This window comes from Lissotriton vulgaris, chromosome 10 (assembly GCF_964263255.1).
Source record: "Lissotriton vulgaris chromosome 10, aLisVul1.2, whole genome shotgun sequence".
NCBI classification, from domain to species: Eukaryota; Metazoa; Chordata; class Amphibia; order Caudata; family Salamandridae; genus Lissotriton; species Lissotriton vulgaris.
This window is the reverse complement of record NC_141698.1, coordinates 423,107,485-423,126,315: the sequence shown is the minus strand read 5'-3', so window position 1 is coordinate 423,126,315 and position 18,831 is coordinate 423,107,485. Positions and strand designations below refer to the sequence as shown.

The 18,831-nt window shown below is 48.7% G+C and overlaps 1 protein-coding gene across 3 annotated transcripts in view; it reads left to right on the top strand.

Annotated features, from left to right (window-relative positions):
* The window catches only part of MGRN1 (mahogunin ring finger 1), a 395,304-nt gene extending 376,731 nt beyond the window's left edge, over positions 1 to 18,573 (top strand). For all 3 annotated transcript variants that reach the window (XM_086941276.1, XM_086941277.1, XM_086941278.1), the window contains one exon: positions 17,988 to 18,573. In XM_086941276.1, coding sequence (XP_086797402.1) covers positions 17,988 to 18,094 — 107 coding nt within the window. In that variant the 3' untranslated portion in view covers positions 18,095 to 18,573. The remainder of the gene's footprint in view (positions 1 to 17,987) is intronic.
* The last annotated feature ends 258 nt before the right edge of the window (positions 18,574 to 18,831 follow it).

The window sequence follows — 18,831 nt, the reverse complement described above, 5'->3', positions numbered from 1 at the left end:
CCTCTCGTCCCTCCTCGCAGGTGGCTGCCTCGTCGGCGGTTGATTTGGAGGTTGAATAGGTCCTGGCAGCACCGCATGGGTCGGCGGACCACCTCCGTCACATTCTAGGCCGAGGCTGGCAGAGGGTTTCATGTCACTCCCCTGTCCCTCTCGTCGCTCCACGCAGGCGGCTGCGGCACCGCCCCTTGGCCACTTCGGCTCCGGCTCAGCTCTCCGGTCCCCGGCGCTGCGTGACTTGGAGGAGCCCTGTACGGCATCTCCTTCGGCGCCGGATGGTGATGACGTCCGGCCTCCGGCTGCGGACTCTACGGCGCCGGACAGGCGTCTAGTCGCGGATTCGTCTCCGGACGCTCCCACTTCTCCGAAGGTTGGGTGCCTGCTGGTGTCATCTTCACCGGAGACAGGCCACCACGTGGTGGCTTTTTTACCAGCGTCCTCAAAGGGCGGCTCCCCGCCATTCCCCACTCTTCGGTTCCTCCTTCTAACTTTGCCCGCCCCACTTGGCTTCGGTGACAGCCGCCTTAGCTTACAGCCGTCGCCCACGGAGGAGCTGCTTTCTCCGCCGCAGGGCCCTACGGAGGCGGGTGCGGCCTTCGCTCTCGCAGTGTCCACGGCTGTGGGTATTCTGCGCATGGGTGACCCAGTTGCTCATTTCCCGGCAGACCATTCTTTGGAGGTTCACCACCAAGGCTCTGGTGAGAGGGAGCTATTACTTCCCTTTGAGGGTTCGCTCCTTTCTTCCCTGATGGGGACTTGGGGGCGCCCCACCACAGGGCATCCGGTTCCCCAATACCTCTTGCGCCATGTGACCCGGTGTGTCTTTCCCTCCACCCCGCTGCCTCCAGTCCACTTTTGTGGACTTTTTTTCCCTCCGTGCCACCTCTGTTGTCTCCACCGTCCCAGGAGGCCCGCTGGCTGGAATCTTGGAGGCGCAACTTGTTCGCCTCTACCAGCGCTGCTATGTGGGCCCTTAACACCTTATGTGTGTTGCCTAGGGCCACCTCTTCTTTGTAGGTCTCGGCTGAGTCCATGGGATCCGCCGCTTCACAGGAGACTGTTCAGGCTGACTTACAGCATCATGCATTGGATGGCCGGGAGCTAGCAGTGTTTATTTTCCGCTCCGCTCTGGACATCTCGGAGGTGCTGGGACGTGCCATGGCTTCCTCGGTTGCCCTCTGTCGCCATGCTTGGCTTCGGGACGGTGTGTTTCCTGAAAATGTTCGGGAGCACCTGGTTGATCTCCCATTCAATGGCACTTTGTTATTCCATGCCCCGGCAGACTCTGCCATCCAAATATTCTTGGCAGGGCTCCGTCCTCCTCCTCCTCCTCTCCTCCTTCTCCTCCTCAGTGACTGCTGAGTTGATCTTGTTCATGGACCTTCTTTTGGGCAGGTTGCCCTTGCTGTGAGGTGTGTTTTATGGCCACTTGTGTCCTCTTTGCTGAAACTGTGGCTTTGTTGGCTGCAGGACGGCCCCTTGTTGACTGTGTGTGTTTTTGCTGGAGTTATCTGCACAGATTTGGCCCTGAGATTAGGCCTTCTGTTTTTCTCTCAAGCCTTCTGCTGGGTTTTTCCTGTGGCTCCCTTCGTTTTTTCCTCTGCTGCGGAAGTTTCTTACAAAGAGGGTTCCCATGTCTTGGGACTTAACGTACCCTATGTGGGGTAGTGGCAGCTGTTATATAGCTTGCGCTCTGCTAGGGAGATCTGGTTGCCTTCTGGCCTCTGCTCTCCATGGCGTTTATGTATGTTGCTGATGCTTCTTTAGGTCGTGTGTGCGGACCCCTCGTAGTAGTGTGTCTGGTCATTTCCTCACCTTCATGCTCCTGTCCTGAAGGCTGGGATGGTTCTGTGTTTCTCCCTTTGTCAGGCATAGCCTGCCCGGTCCTCCCAGGGCCCCGGGCTGTTCTTCCTGCTTCCGGCGCCGCTCTGTCTGGTCTGTTGCCTTCCATCTATGGTGGGCTCGCCTTCTTTTCCCTCGTTTCCTTGGGCCCTCTAGGCTTTTCTTCTTCCTCTTACTTGCCCTGGCATTGGATGGAAGCTCTGTCGCCTTGTAGGGGCGTGGGGTGCTTCGGCCTCCCTGGTCTTGCCCTTGGTTCCTCTGTTGAGTGAACGGGCTTTCTTCCTCTTCTTTCTTCTTCCCACACCCCTCTTGGGGTTGGTGGAGTTCTGCTTGTGGGGGTTCCCCCCTTGCCTGGGAGGAAGGGGCTCTTCGCCCTGTCCATTGGACTAGTCCCATGTGGGTCCCTCTGTTATGTCCAGGCTGGTGGGGCCCTACCGCAGACCCTCCCTCCCCGTGGGTATGACTAGGGTAGCTATTCTACGTGAAGGAATCTGCGGCTAGTAGTCTCTATCAGATGTATGAGTTACTTACCTTCGGTAACGATGTATCTGGTCGAGACGATTCTAGCCGCAGATTCCTTCGCGGCCCGCCCTTCCTCCCCTTTCTGGGAGGACCTTTTGGCTTGGCCTTCTGCAGTCACCTTCTGGTGGATGGCGGTGTTTCTATGAGTGCATTCTTTGCTCTTTTAACAGGATGTTTTTTTGTCTTGTTCTTGTCCCCTCCTCCTCTTTGGTGATTTAGAGGATGGGTCTATAGGTACTCCTGTGCCCCTCTGCCCTGGTTGCTTCAGGATTTGGACTTGCCTTTACTCTCATCCCTCCCCTTCCTCCCTCTTTGTTTCTAAGTTTCTGGCCCCTCTGCTACCCTTTGGGTTGGGGTCACCTGGCTGTGCTTGCCCTTGTTCCCTTGGGAGATGGTCGCACTCTGTGCTGGGGTAGACTTGGAGGGTTGTCGTTCCCTGTCTGTCTTGGAATGGGTTCCCCTTCATTGTTCTTGGTTGGGGCTCTACTCTTGTTGCAGGTTGTCATGACAGTTGCATGTGTTCCTTTTCTCAGGGGGGTACTGTCCACATTCTGGCAGGGTGGCGGCTCAGGGCTGTGTGCTATCTCAATTCTTTTCCCTGCTTTGGATACTACAGTGTCTGGCACTGTTCCTTATGGTGTTGTCCCTCACCATTCCTTTTTCCAAATGTTCTGCTATTCGCACACCACGTTCCCACAGTTTGTCTGGTGGCTCTGCGTTGTGGCGCAGAAAATTTTTCCGAAGAAAACGGACGTAGGCGCGCCGGGATGGGACTTATGTGATTTTGCTGACGTCACGTACGCGGACGACGCCTGGGCGGAGTCGCTTGATGCCATCCCCCCAGCGCGCAGGGATGCTGTGGCAAAAAGTTTTCCGGATCCAGTGTCACGCCTGGGGATAATTCTATGTTAAGGAATCTACAGCTAGAATCGTCTCTACCAGATACATTGTTACCAGAGGTAAGTAACTCGTACTTTCTGTTAAATGTGATTGCCACTCAAGTGCTGTCTCTGTCCCTTATTTTTGTTTTTAGTTGACCTCACTAGTGCTAGACTGTGTTGACAGTATACCCATAGTGGTACTTCTATCTTGGATGACTACCGCCCTCATGACACAATCATGACATGACTAATGGTTAGTTTTAGCTGATTATTAGGTATGAGATGCAGGCATTTTACCAGCACCCCAATTAAGAGACTACTTACTGGTATTTCCTGTATAGAACTGTCTAGTCTGCCATGACTATACTCCAGAAACCTATCTCTTTAATGCTTCTTGGACAGTAAAAGTTATTTAAACTAGGTAGGATTAGCTTTTCCATTCAAGATGTAAATTAAGATTTTGTTTGAACATACTTGCTGTCTTTGGTTTAGTAATGTACATAGAAATATCTAAAAATCCATAGCTAGAAAGATGCTGTGTGAATAAAAACTAGTTAGAATTAGGTCATACAAGAAAATGGATGTTCCCCTAGGCAAGGTAAAGCAACACGTCAATGAAAGCAACCTTGAAGGAGACTTTCTGTTTCGGGCTACATTCATTGTGTCTTCTCAGAAAACACAATTTCTTATGATCTCCTTGACTACTTCAAAAGTTTCCGAGAAACATTCAGAAGTTGAGGAAAGATCCCATTTATGGGAGCCTGCTAAAATATTCATTGAGAATTGGTAGTACAATGTCACTTCACTACATAGCCACCACTTACCGTTAGTCTCTACATTAGCCTGGTGACTAACAAAGGGGGTACACTTTGAATGAATAAACATAATTTTAGAGTTTTCAGAAGATTGGCGTGTGAAGAGCTCAGCATCCACTGAGTACTATTGTGATAGAACCGGGCAGTGAGATGTTTGGGGCTGTGGCATGAAATTCTCTAAAGACCAGAACGAGAATTTAAAATAAAACGCTGTTATGCACCGCCTAAGTGCTTCAGAAGTGGAATTCTGGGAAGTTTAAGTAAAGTCCGGGGCTGCGTGTTCGACTATCTGGAGTTTATTGAGCAACTGCTTTTAACTCTCTGCATAAAGGCTATTAAAATAAGCAAACCTTGATGTTAAGGCAAAAGCCACAGCTCCTTGCAGCTAGGGGGAGGATAGCTACCAGTTGTTTCCTATCTGCCCCCCCCCCCTAAAAAAAAAAGATCTAAACCATTCCAAGGCCTTTTAAGATATGCCAATCTCAAGACGATGCTGAAGGAGAATCGGATGGGAAATGGTACTGAACACTGCTGATTGAAACAATTAAGATGACGCTGTATTCTGGTAGCAATGCTGTTTTGATACTATTGGATCTGAGACTTCTAACAAGGCAGAGTATGTGGAATGCTTGGGTCTGAAACTAGATAGACAAATGTCGAGTGCATGTGAGCTTTCAAGATAGGAAGTTAGTTGACAGTTGGCCATTTTCTCCAAGATTTTGCCCAACGCTGGAAGCAACAAAATAGACCTGAAATTGGCAAGAATTGAAGGGTCCACTAGGAGCTTTTTTGTTTAGCAGTGGTTTGACCACAGCCACTTTCCAAGATTTAGGGACTTCGGCCACAGAAGAGAAGTATTTAATATCTGGTTGATAGCTAGTTTCACTGTGTCAATGGCCTTATGTGAATTGGCCAGTGGGCAGGAATCTCGGGGAGAGACGTACTTACACTAAATAATGGCTTGTCATGATTGTGACAACTTGATCTCATGAAAGGTGGCAAACGAGGGGTGAGAAGCCTCTCCATGTAACTGGTTTGGTTCGGGGCTAGAGGCTATGTTAAAATATTTTCTTCAAGGAAGGTGAAAATATCACATAGGGCCTGTGAGGGGGGAATGTCACTTGACAGGGCTTTAGGCTGCAGGAATGATTTGAAAGATCTTTTTGGGTCAAAGTTAGTCTTTTCAACTTGGCTGATGGAATAGGCTTTTTTGGCGTGCCTAATAGAATTGTGATAGGACTTCTGGGCCAGCCTGAAGTTAGTCAGATCCTCAGATTTGGTTGCCAAACACCATTTACACTCACGCTGCTTGCAGGTGAACTTTCCTTCTGATAAAATAGGTGTGTACCAGGGTGCATATCGAGTGGGGCTAGTTGATTTGTTCAATCAGTGGGTTATGGACTACACGAATCAAGTTAATCTGGAAGTCTTCCCATGAGGGGGGTCATGGCCAGCCGGGTAGAAAGATAGGAACTTGTGAATTTCTCCTATTTATGAAAGTAATGAAGGTTTTGGCCAGGTTGGGGGTTAGATCGAGATCTAACATCCACTGTCAGCCTAAAGTAAGCAAGTCAATGGTCCGAACATTAGTGAACTACAGGTTCCTCCGAAACCAGTAGAGGGAAATTGGTACAAATCTCAACCAAAATGTGACCAGCTGAGTGTATGGGGCCTCCTACTAATTGAGGGAGGTATAATATTGTTAGAATCTCTCTACCACTTTTAACGATCTGAAGAATCCTGATGCTAAAAGTCTCAATTAAAATCATCTAGTAAGTTGAAGTTAGCCTATTAGAGCAATAGTGGCGACAGGGCATCTCCTAGGGTGGCCAAGAAACTGGGACACAACCCAGGTCGGCAGTATGTTAAGCACCCATCGAAGGACTGTGAGTGACCAATTTTAGAACAAAACCCCAAACTCTCTCCCACTTCAAATTGCTGACCTCAAAATAGCTGAATTGGAAGGAATCTTGAAAAATAATGGCTAAGCTTGTAACACAATCCTTCAGACCTATCACATCTGAGGCATGTCCCCGGGGGGAGAGAAATTGAGATGGCTGGGTTGGACCAAGGTTTGAGCCAGCAGGACACAGTGAGAGACAAACAATCTAAAAGAAGAGCAATAACCAGGCCATGTACTTCTTGGACGTGATTGAGGAGGGACCTCACAGTAATAAGTCCACCGGCAAGAATATTACTCCAGGGTTGCTCAGTGGCACAGCTGATACCAAGCACACATTTGCAGCGTTTACATGACACCGTACCCTCCAAGAAGGCGGGATCAATAGTATTGCTACAGTGGGGCAGTTTACTATTGATATATATATATATATATATATATATATATATATATATATATATATATATATATATATATATATATATTATCCAGTATTTGGGTGTCTTTCATAGATTCACATGCCTGAATCATTCCCCGTCGCCGAGACGGGAGCCTCCGGTACATAAAAAAGTAATGTCCTAAGGACATACATAGAGAATATAGGCCGAAGGGCCTCCCCTTTTGGGGCCTTTCCACGTCCTTATGTAAAAGGACCGAACTCTCATCGTTAGCCAATCAGCTCCGACCTCCCTCTAGAACCTTCCCGGGAGGAGCCTCCGTCCCTCAGATTTTTCTACCGCACGTTGTGCTAGGGAGTCTCCAACCTGAGCTCTTCAGGTTTTCCAAAATTCGAAGTCTCAAACTTCGCCGAAATTCACTTTGTCAAAAAAGGATTTATCCTATCATCGACTACATGTCGGAATCTAATAAGAAAGCTTCGTCCATGGCGGACTCACAGAAGAAAGCCCTTCTAAGGGCCTGTTCCTCCTGCGGCAAGCAGCGGATTCAAGCGGAGGACAAGCACGACCTGTGCTTATATTGCCTGTACCCTGACCACGTCACTGACAAGTGTAGGGTGTGTAGAGCCTTCCCAAAGAAGACGGTTAAGGAAAGGGAAAGTCGCCTTCGCGAATGGCTCGACAGGCTTAAGGTCCGAGACACTCTGGAATCTTCCGAGGGTAGTGTCTCCGCGACCTCCAAAGTCTCCAAGAAGAGACCCAGGGTGCAGTCCCCTGGTGAGACAGACACTCCTCCTAAGAAGGCGCACAGGAAGCCTTCGGAGGCACGCTCCACCACCTCCTCCGTGTCTGTTAAGGATGGCAAGAGGTTCAAGAAGCCCGCTCCATCTACTAAGCGGACCACCTCAGTCACGACCACTGGGTCGACCACTACGGCCTCATCGCCCTCCGCGACGGCCACGACGACCACCACTGCGTCCTCAGGAGCACCGGTCTCCTCGACCATTCCTCTGAAACCTTCATCCAATACGAAAGCGGCCTCTTCGTCACCTAAGAGGTCTAAATCTACAGGTACGCCTTCGCCGAAAACACATCATACCGAAGGCTCGTCACCTAAGACGTCGAAGTCAAGTTCGTCTCCTAAAACGTCGAAGTCAAGTTCAAAGAGCACGCCTTCGACAAAGATATCTCAAGTCCAAGGCCCTGCCATCAGTAAGGCGGCGAAACCCTTATCCCCGCAAAATTTGATGCCATTGACCCTGACGGAGGTGCCCAAATCACCAACACACACGGCAGGGGCGCCATCTTCACGCACGTCGTCGGAAGAGACCCCGGCGCCATCTTGGAAAGAATCGAGATTGGTCGAAGTCTCTATTCACTCGATTCCAACGCCCTCGGTTCGCCCAACGGTGGAATTAGCACCCGAGCAAGAACAGGAAACACTCCAGAGTGAGGAGTCAGACGAAGAACAGGAGGTTCACGAAGAACACCAGGACGTCCACGGGATCCGGGACGAAGTTATGTATCAAGGCAGCTCCCTGAACGTCGACAAGGTGAACACCCCGATGATCTGTTTGCCACTGTCTCTGGTCAACGATTTGAAATCCCTGGTGCAGGACTATAAACAACGGTTCCCGGACGCAGACAGCGGTGCCCAGGTACCGGTCACCCAAGCGCAACCGTCGGCCTCGCACCCTTCCGCTCCCCAGGCCCGTCCTCGGAGCCAACTCCGACCGCAAACCCAGGCGGAGGACTCATCGGAAAGCGAGGAGGATGAGACGGACTTAGAGGAAGGCGAGGTGCAAGACGTCGCCTCGGACCACAGAGACGAAGATGCCGATGCTGCGTCATCACACCATTCGTCTACCCCGGCATCCCCACGACCGCGCCACTCTGAAGCGGCGGACGTGGGAGGTTTCCACAAACTGGTGGACAGAGCTGCAAGGAGGTTTCACATGGCAGTGGAATCCGCGGAAACGGAATGCTTCCTCCATGATTTCAAGGAGCACACCCAGAAATCGGCCAAGTCTATTCCTCTTATAGACTTTCTATGGGAACAGGGCAAGAAGCTGATGCTCACGCCTGCTTCGGTGCCTGCGGTGGTTCCGCGCCTAGACAAAAAATATAAGGCCCCGAACTCCGCACCTGCCTGCCTGACCGGCCACCCCAAACCGGACTCGGTTGTCACTCAGGCGGCCCAAAAACAATCCCGCAACCCCTCCTCGCCGTTGTCTGCGCCCCCGGACAAGGAAGGACGGAAGCTGGACACCATAGGCAAGAGGTTCTCCACCACATCCGCCATGTCCATCAAGGTGGCAAATTCCATCGCCCTCCTTGGCCGCTACAACCGCCAGCTATGGGAAGACATAGCTCCCTACCTGCAAGGCCTGCCGGCCACGGTCCAGGACGAGGTGAAAGCTCTTCTAGCAGAAGGACAAAACTCCGCGGCAGAAATTATCGACTGCGCCATCGACGCAGCCATGACGGGCTTCCGCCAGTTGGCCGGGGCTGCCGTGCTCCGCCGCCAAGGCTGGCTCAAAGCGACGTCTTTTCGGCAGGAGGTCCAATCTAAGGTGCTGGATATGCCGTTCGATGGTCAATTCCTCTTTGGGGAGAAGATAGACGAGGCACTCCAGGCCATCAAAAAGGACACCGACACGGCAAGGGCTCTGGGCTCCCTCCAGTCCCGGAACCAATCCTTTCGAGGGGGCCGCTCCAGAGGTCAGTACTCCTACAGAGGTTCCTACCAAAACCGGTCGTCCTATTCCTACGGCAACAGGAACCAGCCCCAGCAAAAACAACAGTCCCGACAGTCATCCTATGGGAGATCGTCCTTCAGAGGCAAATCCGCCAAGAAGGGCACTGGCGGCCGCCAGTGACCATTTACTCCAGCCAGTCCCACCACCGTCTCAATCCTTTCGAATTGGGGGAAAACTGACCCACTTCCTCCACAACTGGCAAAAAATCACTACGGATCGGTGGGTACTACAAATAATTCAATTTGGACATTCCCTCGAACTGGTCAACACCCCTCCCAACACCCCTCCGCTGAAGCGTGCCCACAAACACCTGCGCCTCCTTCTCCAGGAAGTCTCCGCCATGTTGGTCAAAGGAGCCATCGAAAGAGTCCCGGAGTCCCAGAAGGGGAAGGGTTTTTATTCCCACTTCTTCCTAGTCCAACAGAAAGGGGACAAATGGAGGCCGATCTTAGACCTCCGGGCGCTCAACGCCTTCCTGAGGAGTCAATCCTTCCGGATGGTCACAATCCAGGAGATCCTGGGAGCACTGGAGAGAGGAGACTCGATGGTCTCCCTGGACTTACAGGACGCCTACTACCATATCCCCATCCTCGTCAGGCACAGGAAATACCTACGGTTCGAAATAGCGGGCAGACATTACCAGTTCAAGGTCTTGCCGTTTGGCCTCAAATCTGCCCCACGTATCTTCACGAAGTGCTTGGCGCCAGTGGCAGCCTTCCTGCGACAAAGGGGTCACCAGGTGTTCCCCTACCTGGACGACTGGCTGGTGAAGGCTCCTTCCCCGGAGGACGCGTTGGCTTCCTTCAACGCCTGCAGCGCTCTTTTCCAACAGCTGGGTCTGACGATCAACCTCAAAAAATCATGCACTACTCCGTCGACGAGGATCACCTTCCTAGGGGCGACCCTGGACACGGAGCGCGCGAAGGCTTTCCCCTCAGAGGACAGGATCAGCAAAATACTGTCTCTGGCCGCGGCGGTGGCCAAGAAGCCTCGCATCAAGGTCCGGACGTTCACATCCTTGCTAGGGATGATGTCTTCATGCATTCTCCTCGTACCGCACTGCAGGCTCCGCATGCGCCCCCTGCAGGAGGCGTTGGCGAGACAATGGAAACAGTGTTCCGGCTCATTCGACGACATTATCACGATCACACCGGCCATCATAAAGGCCCTTCTGTGGTGGAGAAACAAGACACACCTGACGGCCGGCTTGCGGTTCCTCCTGCCGCCGGCACCACTGGTCATCACGACCGATGCCTCGCTGGAAGGTAGGGGCGCAGTACTGCTGGACCTTCGAGTCAGCGGCAAATGGGACGCCCAGGAGAAACAACTACACATCAACCTCCTGGAACTGAGAGCAGTGTATCTGGCTCTACAGGCCTTCCTGCCACGCATCGGCACTTCCCCTGTGCTCGTCAAAACAGACAACACCACGACGATGCACTACCTGAACAAACAAGGGGGAACGCGATCTCTCTCTCTCTCACGAGAATCGCAAAAAATCTGGAACTGGTTGGTGGCGCACGGCCTCTCCCTCAAAGCGGAGTACGTTCCAGGGAAGGACAACACTATCGCGGACGCCCTCAGCAGGCAGACCTCTCTCTCCCACGAATGGGAACTCAACGGCGACACGGTGGCCCACGTCTTCTCACAATGGGGCACCCCGAGGATCGATCTCTTCGCGACGGCAGGGAACGCCAAATGCCGAAGTTACGCAAGCTGGCATCCCCAACGGGGGTCGCTGGGAAATGCTTTTTCCATCGGCTGGTCCAGCGTGTTTGCGTACGCTTTTCCTCCGTTCCCGATGATACCGAGGCTCCTCCGGAAGATGAGGACGGAACCGTGCACGCTGATACTGATTGCTCCGTACTGGCCGAGACAACATTGGTTCTCGGATCTACTTCGCCTGTCCATCAGGCCCCCGATTCACCTGCGACAACACCCGAACCTCTTGACAATGTCCGGAGGCCAAGTACACCACCCGAACCTCCGTTCGCTCAACTTATCGGCCTGGCTCCTGAGCACCGTGAGTTCGGAGACCTAGATATACCGCAGGACTGCAGGGCAGTACTAGCCAAAGCGAGGGCGGGCAGCACGACCAAGACCTACTCGCTGAAGTGGAAGAGGTTCTGCTTGTGGTGTTCGGAACAAGACTTACACCCCCTCCGGGTCACCCCAGTACAGCTGCTACCGTACCTCCTACACCTGGCTCAATCGGGGCTGGCTCACGCCTCCATTAAGGTTCATCTGGCTGCGATTTCTAGGTTCACCAGGACCCCATCGGGACCCTCCCTCTGGTCCAGTCGACTGGTAAAGCAATTTCTGAAGGGGCTCTACAGATCCTTTCCGAGGCCTCGGAAAGTCCCTCCTACCTGGCAGTTGAACTTGGTGCTCAACCAACTAATGAAACACCCATTCGAGCCCATACACCGGGCCTCGCTCAAACATCTTTCCTGGAAAACGGCTCTCCTGCTAGCCCTGACGTCAGCCAGACGGGTCAGCGAACTTCAGGCGCTGTCCATTCAGGAACCGTATCTCCAATTCAGGCACGACCGAGTGGTACTCAGGCCCAACCCTAAATTCATTCCTAAAGTGCCGTCAGACTTTCATCTGAACGAACCAATTGTCCTCAAGTCGTTCTTTGCGGACCCTTCCACAGCAGCGGAAAGGGCGCTGCATTCCTTGGACCTTAAAAGGTGTCTCAAATTCTACTTGGACAGGACCAAAGACGTCAGGAAGTCTTCTCAACTCTTTGTAGCCTACAGCAACCCGCGCATGGGGTTGCCCTTGACAAAACAGAGCATCTCACGCTGGATTTCTTCAGCAATTGCTTTCTGCCATGATCAGGCCGGACGGCCTTTGACAGACCGAGTGGCTGCCCACTCGACCAGAGCGATGTCAACGTCAGCGGCGCTCTTCGCTGGAGTGACGATCCTGGACATCTGCCGAGCGGCGACATGGAAGTCCCCGCATACCTTTTCCAAGCACTACTGCCTGGACATCGAACTGCAGAAGGACGCTGCAGTGGGACAAGCGGTGCTGCGCCATCTCTTCCAATAAGGTGAGCCTTACCTCGTCCCGCCATCCAGGTATGCACATTCTTCATGGTTTTCTCTGCTATATGCATGACTGTATATTACCATGTTTCTCTCATGTATGCACATTCTTCATGGTTTTCTCTGCTATATGCATGACTGTATATTACCATGTTTCTCTCATGTTGTCTGTAATTTATGCAGGCCTGCTAGATGTGAGAATGTGCTTTACCACTATGCATGTATAACTGCTGGCTACTCTGATTCAGGCATGTGAATCTATGAAAGACACCCAAATACTGGATAAGAAATGCGTTACTTACCTGTAACAGCAGTTATCCAGTGTTGGTGTCTTTCATAGATTCACATGCAACCCTCCCGCCTCCCCGGTAAGGACTCACGTACCTCTAGGTCTACATTGCGACACCCTAGCTGGGTGCGTACGAAAATCTGAGGGACGGAGGCTCCTCCCGGGAAGGTTCTAGAGGGAGGTCGGAGCTGATTGGCTAACGATGAGAGTTCGGTCCTTTTACATAAGGACGTGGAAAGGCCCCAAAAGGGGAGGCCCTTCGGCCTATATTCTCTATGTATGTCCTTAGGACATTACTTTTTTATGTACCGGAGGCTCCCGTCTCGGCGACGGGGAATGATTCAGGCATGTGAATCTATGAAAGACACCAACACTGGATAACTGCTGTTACAGGTAAGTAACGCATTTCATATATATATATAACACCAACTCCAGCTGAAGAACTTGCTTTTTTACGCCTACAACGCCTCAGAACATTGCGCCCGAGAAATACACTAACTCAGGGAACATGGCGAGGCACGAACAATCAAACACAAAAACAAAAACAAAGAGCAGGAGACGGAAAGACAGGAGATGGGGAGCCACAGGCACAAAAAACAGAAAAACAGAAACAAAAACAAAAATACAGATCCAACAGGCGCCGATGAATATTACAGAAAAAGACAACACAATAATAAATCTATCAAATATGGAGCTAACCAATGACGAACTTGAAATTTTGTCACTAGGCCTGACCTACTGCAGTGACACAAACTTTGATTACACACAAACAAGGATTGATCTCTTCCTTTATATAAGAAAACTAAAACTGCAAAAGTATTTCTACAATGTTAATGCTACCACAACAGGAGCAGGAATGAGCAGTGAAACAACAAATACACTAAATGTTGAACACATGGAAACACTACAGAACCTAATTGACTTGGAAATGGAGAATGAAGGAATAAATGAGGAAATCACACCCAGTGGGGCAGCAAAGGCTTCGGATATTAACATCTGGCAACCAGTGAAAACCGGTTTCAAACCGAAATCAATTTTTATGCCAACAATGCCAAAAGATGGACTGGATCTGTTTGCAGAATATGTAATAAAAGACCTCAAAGAACTGTCTATTCTAAGCACCAAGCAGAGATATAGGAAAAATGAAGACCAGAATAGAAAATACAATGCACTAATGGAGAAAATCAAATCCAGGCCAGACATTGTAGTAAGATGGTCCGACAAAGGTGGCAACATTGTACTATGGCCACTGGAAATGTACAATGCGGAGGCACTTTCACAATTGCAAGATAGGGAGTGCTACACAAGGATAAGTCCAACCCATTTGGTAGGTATCCAAGAGAGGTACCATAATGAACTGTACAAATGGAGAGGAGAAGGATTACTGAGCAAGAATGAACTAGAATTCCTTAAAACAGACTATCCGGTAACAGCACAACTGTACCTAATCCCAAAGGTGCACAAAAATGAGAAAGTCCCGCCGGGGAGGCCTATAATTTCAGCCATAGGAAGCCTCTTCGAGAATACGAGTGTGTACATTGACCACTTTCTCCAACCAGAGGTCAGAAAACTACCGGCCTATATAAAGGACACTGGTGATTTCCTAAAAAAGATATTCGATGTAAGATGGAAAGAGAACTATGTATTTCTAACATTGGATGTCCAAGGGCTGTATACCAGCATTAGACACAAAGATGGACTAAATGCCATAAAACATTTTTTGGGAAAAAGACCTATGAACCAGTACAAGCATACTGCAATGATTTTGGAAATGACTGAGTGGTGTCTCACAAATAATACTTTTATCTTTGATAAGTTGTTTTATAAACAGATCCAGGGTTCAGCCATGGGTACATGCTTCTCCCCCAGCTATGCGAATCTGCATATGGGCTGGTGGGAGGAGCAGGTACTTAAGAACCTACACAAGGAGACATTGGAGAATAATGTAATTGTTTATAAACGATTTATAGACAACATATTTATTTTGTGGGAGGGGAGTGTGGAAAGTGCCAATATCTTCACAGAACAGTTGAATGAGAACTCACTAAATCTAAAATTTACGTGCAATGCCAGCAAAGAAAGCATTCAGTTTTTAGATGTGGAGCTATTTGTAGAGAATGGGAAAATACAAACACGCACATACCGTAAGCCCACTGCGGGCAATACAATCCTCCATGCGAACAGCTTCCACCCAACACCACTAATACAGTCGATCCCATACGCAGAATGCCTTAGGATGACTCGCAATTGCAGCACAAAAGAGGGGTTAACTGATGCAAAAACTAATCTCTTTACAAGACTGAAAAAAAGAGGGTACACAGATGAGACATGCAAGGCTGCAGAAACAAAATGTAATTCCAAAACCCGCCTGGATTTATTATTCACAAAAGAAGTGGAGTCTGTGACATCCACACCGGACAGACAACCACCCAGGCTAATCACAGGCTATAATCGTCACCAAGCCAATCTTCGTAAAATACTTCGAAGACATTGGCCATTGGTTAAAAATGACGCAACCATAGGCAAAACAGTGGGTGAAAGGCCACTAATGTCTTTTAGAAAGGCAAAATCCATGCGACAACAATTGGTTTGTAATGCCCCAGAAATACCCAAACAAAAAGCCTGGTACCAATCCCAAAAAGGTTTTAAAAAATGCATGAAATGCAAAGCCTGCATTCATGGCAAAAACACAGTCAGCATCACAGTACCCTTCCGCAAACAACCCTACACTCTGAGGGATCACTATACATGTAAAACAGACCATGCGGTATACCTCCTAACATGCATATGTGGTAAAATGTACGTGGGATCAACCATTCACCCAGTGCATGTCAGAGTGCTGCAACATCTTAGGGCAATAACCAACAAGGACCCAGCATACCCTGTTGCGAGACATATCCACGAAGTACATGGTGGTGATGCAAAAGGCTTGACATATTGCGTACTGGATAGTGTCCCAAAAAATCTGAGGGGAGGCAATCGCAAACTTGCATTGCGTCGTTTGGAATCACGTTATATAATTTTACTCAATTCCAAAATCCCTGTAGGGCTTAATGCGGATGAAGCTTTAAGCGTCCATATATAGAAGCAGCGTCCGCTCTCTCTTTCCCAAGTACCTTTAACGTTGTTAAACAGCACACGTAAATATGTGAGAATCATCACATATTTTATCACATAGTCATAGGAACTACCTTTTGACTAATTGGCAATAACTCACCCCTAATGGCACAGCTAGCACGCAGGCATTTCACTTCCCGAGATGAATCACTTTTAGAGGGAGATTTAACGCGCACTAACGCAAAACGACAATATTTCTCTCTAAAGCGGGAAAACTATATGTTGGTTTTTATTAAATAAACACTCGAGACGCTGTGATCACAATTCGTATGAAACAGCGGTCTTGGTCCCAGAGAACGAAGGCTTAATAGTTCAATGGGAAGTTCCTCGTAGCACAGGCTAAATAAACCCCGAGCAGACTGAAACGGAACAAACAGGTCATTACTCACTAGAATCACGAACGATCGTCTGTTACCGGGGAAAGTGCTCTGCCCCTGCCAACCAGACTAACAAACCGATGCCTGAATAGGCAGAACCCTTTTGAGAAATGACAGTATCCGGGTAACCAATCAGGGGCCGTAGGGGAACACACCTCCTCAACTGATAGGCCAGCAAAATCATGACACCATTAACATGTAAACAAACACCGAAAACGGAGGTTTTCTCCCGCCAAGAACATTCAAACAGTGATAAAGGGATAAACAAGAAACAGAATGTTAGAAATGCACCTTTCTTTACTATTTGTATATATTTAATACGTGCCTATTTTTTACAATATTAGAAACAAAGTTATGTATTCTAAAACGCCATAGAAGTGTGAAACACATACAAATTGATGGGGTGTAACATATGATTGCCATGGAAACTAATGAGTGCCAATTAAGTATGACCATATTGACACATGTGATTGGTTAAAAACATGTATATAAGTGTCATTTTGTTTAGTCAGACGTTAGTGAGCAAGGCGGAGGTTGCCGCCGAAACGCGTCTGAGCAGAAGTTGATATGCAATAAAAATCTTGAACTGAGATACACGGAGTCAGCGCCTTCTTGGATGGTGAAGTTTGGTGTGGTATTAATATATATATATATATATATATATATATATATATATATATATATATTAAATCATCAGATAGAGCAGAACCTGGATTAAAATGGCTGGGGGGGACAGGCGCAGGCAGAGGAATTGACTTGGGTGGGCGCAGAGGACTTGCCCTGGCGCGCCAGCTATGTGGGGGCCCATCCATATCAGCAGAGTGTTTAAGTATGCTGGTGGAGCAACAGAAGCAATGTTGCCCAGCAGCTGTCCAGGCCAATAAGGGAAAGTACATGGTGTTAGCCAAGTACGTGGATGGACGACTCCGGTATCCAGATCGTTCATGTCTCTCCCCATACACAAGGCTCATAATCCATCCCAGAGAAGGGCAGTGACCCATTCCAGCATGTAGAAGGCAGCCAGTGCAACACTTTTACAAAGCACCCTGTTGGTGAAAGTTTGCACGACTTTTAAGTGGATATGTGTATATTCACTGTAGGCACGATTTCCTTAGTATTTTAATTAGAAATACATGGCCAAGTGAAGTTTACATATTGGCTTAATTCTCCTCCCAGCTTTATAACATTAAATGTACTGAAGTGTTAGCATACATTTGGAGGTTAACCTGCAAATGCTGTAGAAGCTGTACCAGTCGGTGCTCTGGTTAATGAAGAACTGGCATAACGGTCATGTGAATATTTCACATGACCGTTTCCAAAGCGAAGCCTTCATTAACTTAATTTTGGATTGTTCATTGGTACAGCTACAGCAGTCAATCCTTAAGACGGTTAGCCATCTCTGAAGAACCGATCTCGATGATGAAATTGCCCTGGTACCATATTTACTACATGCTGTGTGTCTAAAGCAAAAGTACAGTGAGCGCGAAGTGAGTGTTTAAAAGAAGAATTAGTTACTTATTAAGAATATTGGCTGGGTTTCCATCTGCGAGCTTTCCTAGACTCAAAGGCAACACATATCCCTTTCTGTTAAGGACAGTAGGGTATTTGCATTTGTGTCTGTTGTGCTGCATGTTGCTGTTGTTGCTTCTCAGCTGCAATATGAGCTGACAGTGACGCCCGCCTCTGATTAAAAAAGATAACCAAATGGGTACAGCACTGGCATAACTTCCTTGTTGCTATTGGGTCGGGTAAGTGCAAAATGTCTAGAGCTAGCGGTGAAGTCTGCTCCATTTGTTTAAGGTCAGGGACACTTGCTATGTTGTTGTGCTATAATAATTAAAAGTAGGACAATGTTGAGGTTAATTAACCAATTCTTGTATATTGTATTGGCATCTGCCCTCTTGTCTATGATTTAAATGTACTTTGGTGTCCTGATTAGATACAAGGGGTTTGATTTTGTAGTAATGTAATTTTGTTTTCAGTACAGATCTTTAGAAAAATAATCCATGTCTGTTCCCTCCTTGTCTCCCAATCCAGGGTCTTCAGACTCTACTGAGAGCCTCCGGAGTCATGGCACTAATAGCTCAATACAGCCTCTACTTAATTTCACCAAGGTTGATTTGGAGGAGGAGCAGAACCTGTGAGCATCCATCGACCGCCCACATCATTCCGACTCATGTTCTGCACAGACTTTCTTAATCGGATACCTAAATCAGCACACACAGACTCTTCACTGTCTTCAGCATCCTTTCTTTGAGACAATATAAATACAATACAACGATATTGCCTGGTAGAAAGAGTTCCTTTTAGGGACATTGAGGCCTTTGCCGGATTGCCAATTGCCACCTTATTACAAGAGAACATAGGGTGGGGCTGTGCCGCCTCTTCGTGAAAGTTGCACCCTGCCATGTTGATTTCAAGATGGGACTCGGTCTCATTCATTCAAGGAGTGGGATTAGGGTGCACAACAGCTGCGGGCTTTGTAGTGTGGCTGTCTGCCTGTAAACTGGAACGGCAAAGTCATGGTTTGAAAAATATGTATTGGTTAATTTTTAGATAATATATTCAGCTTCTACATTTCAAAGTGTGATCTTTTGCGCTGTATAAAACATTTTTGGATGTGCTTATATTGTGGTGCTTCTTCATATATCTGGTGCACACCAGACAGTCTGTCTAGCTATCCAGCCCATGCCATACATGACATCCTGCGTCAGTATGCTTCTCTGTGCTTTCTTCACCCTGCCTACCCTAGCAAAGCTTTGCTCGGCCCCACTCTGGCACCTGTTAGCCTCACATTTCATTGACTTCCTCGTTCACTTTACTTGCTAGTATCAACCTGCCTTGTTGTCCAGTGCTTTCCTCCCCTTAAGCTTATGTCTAT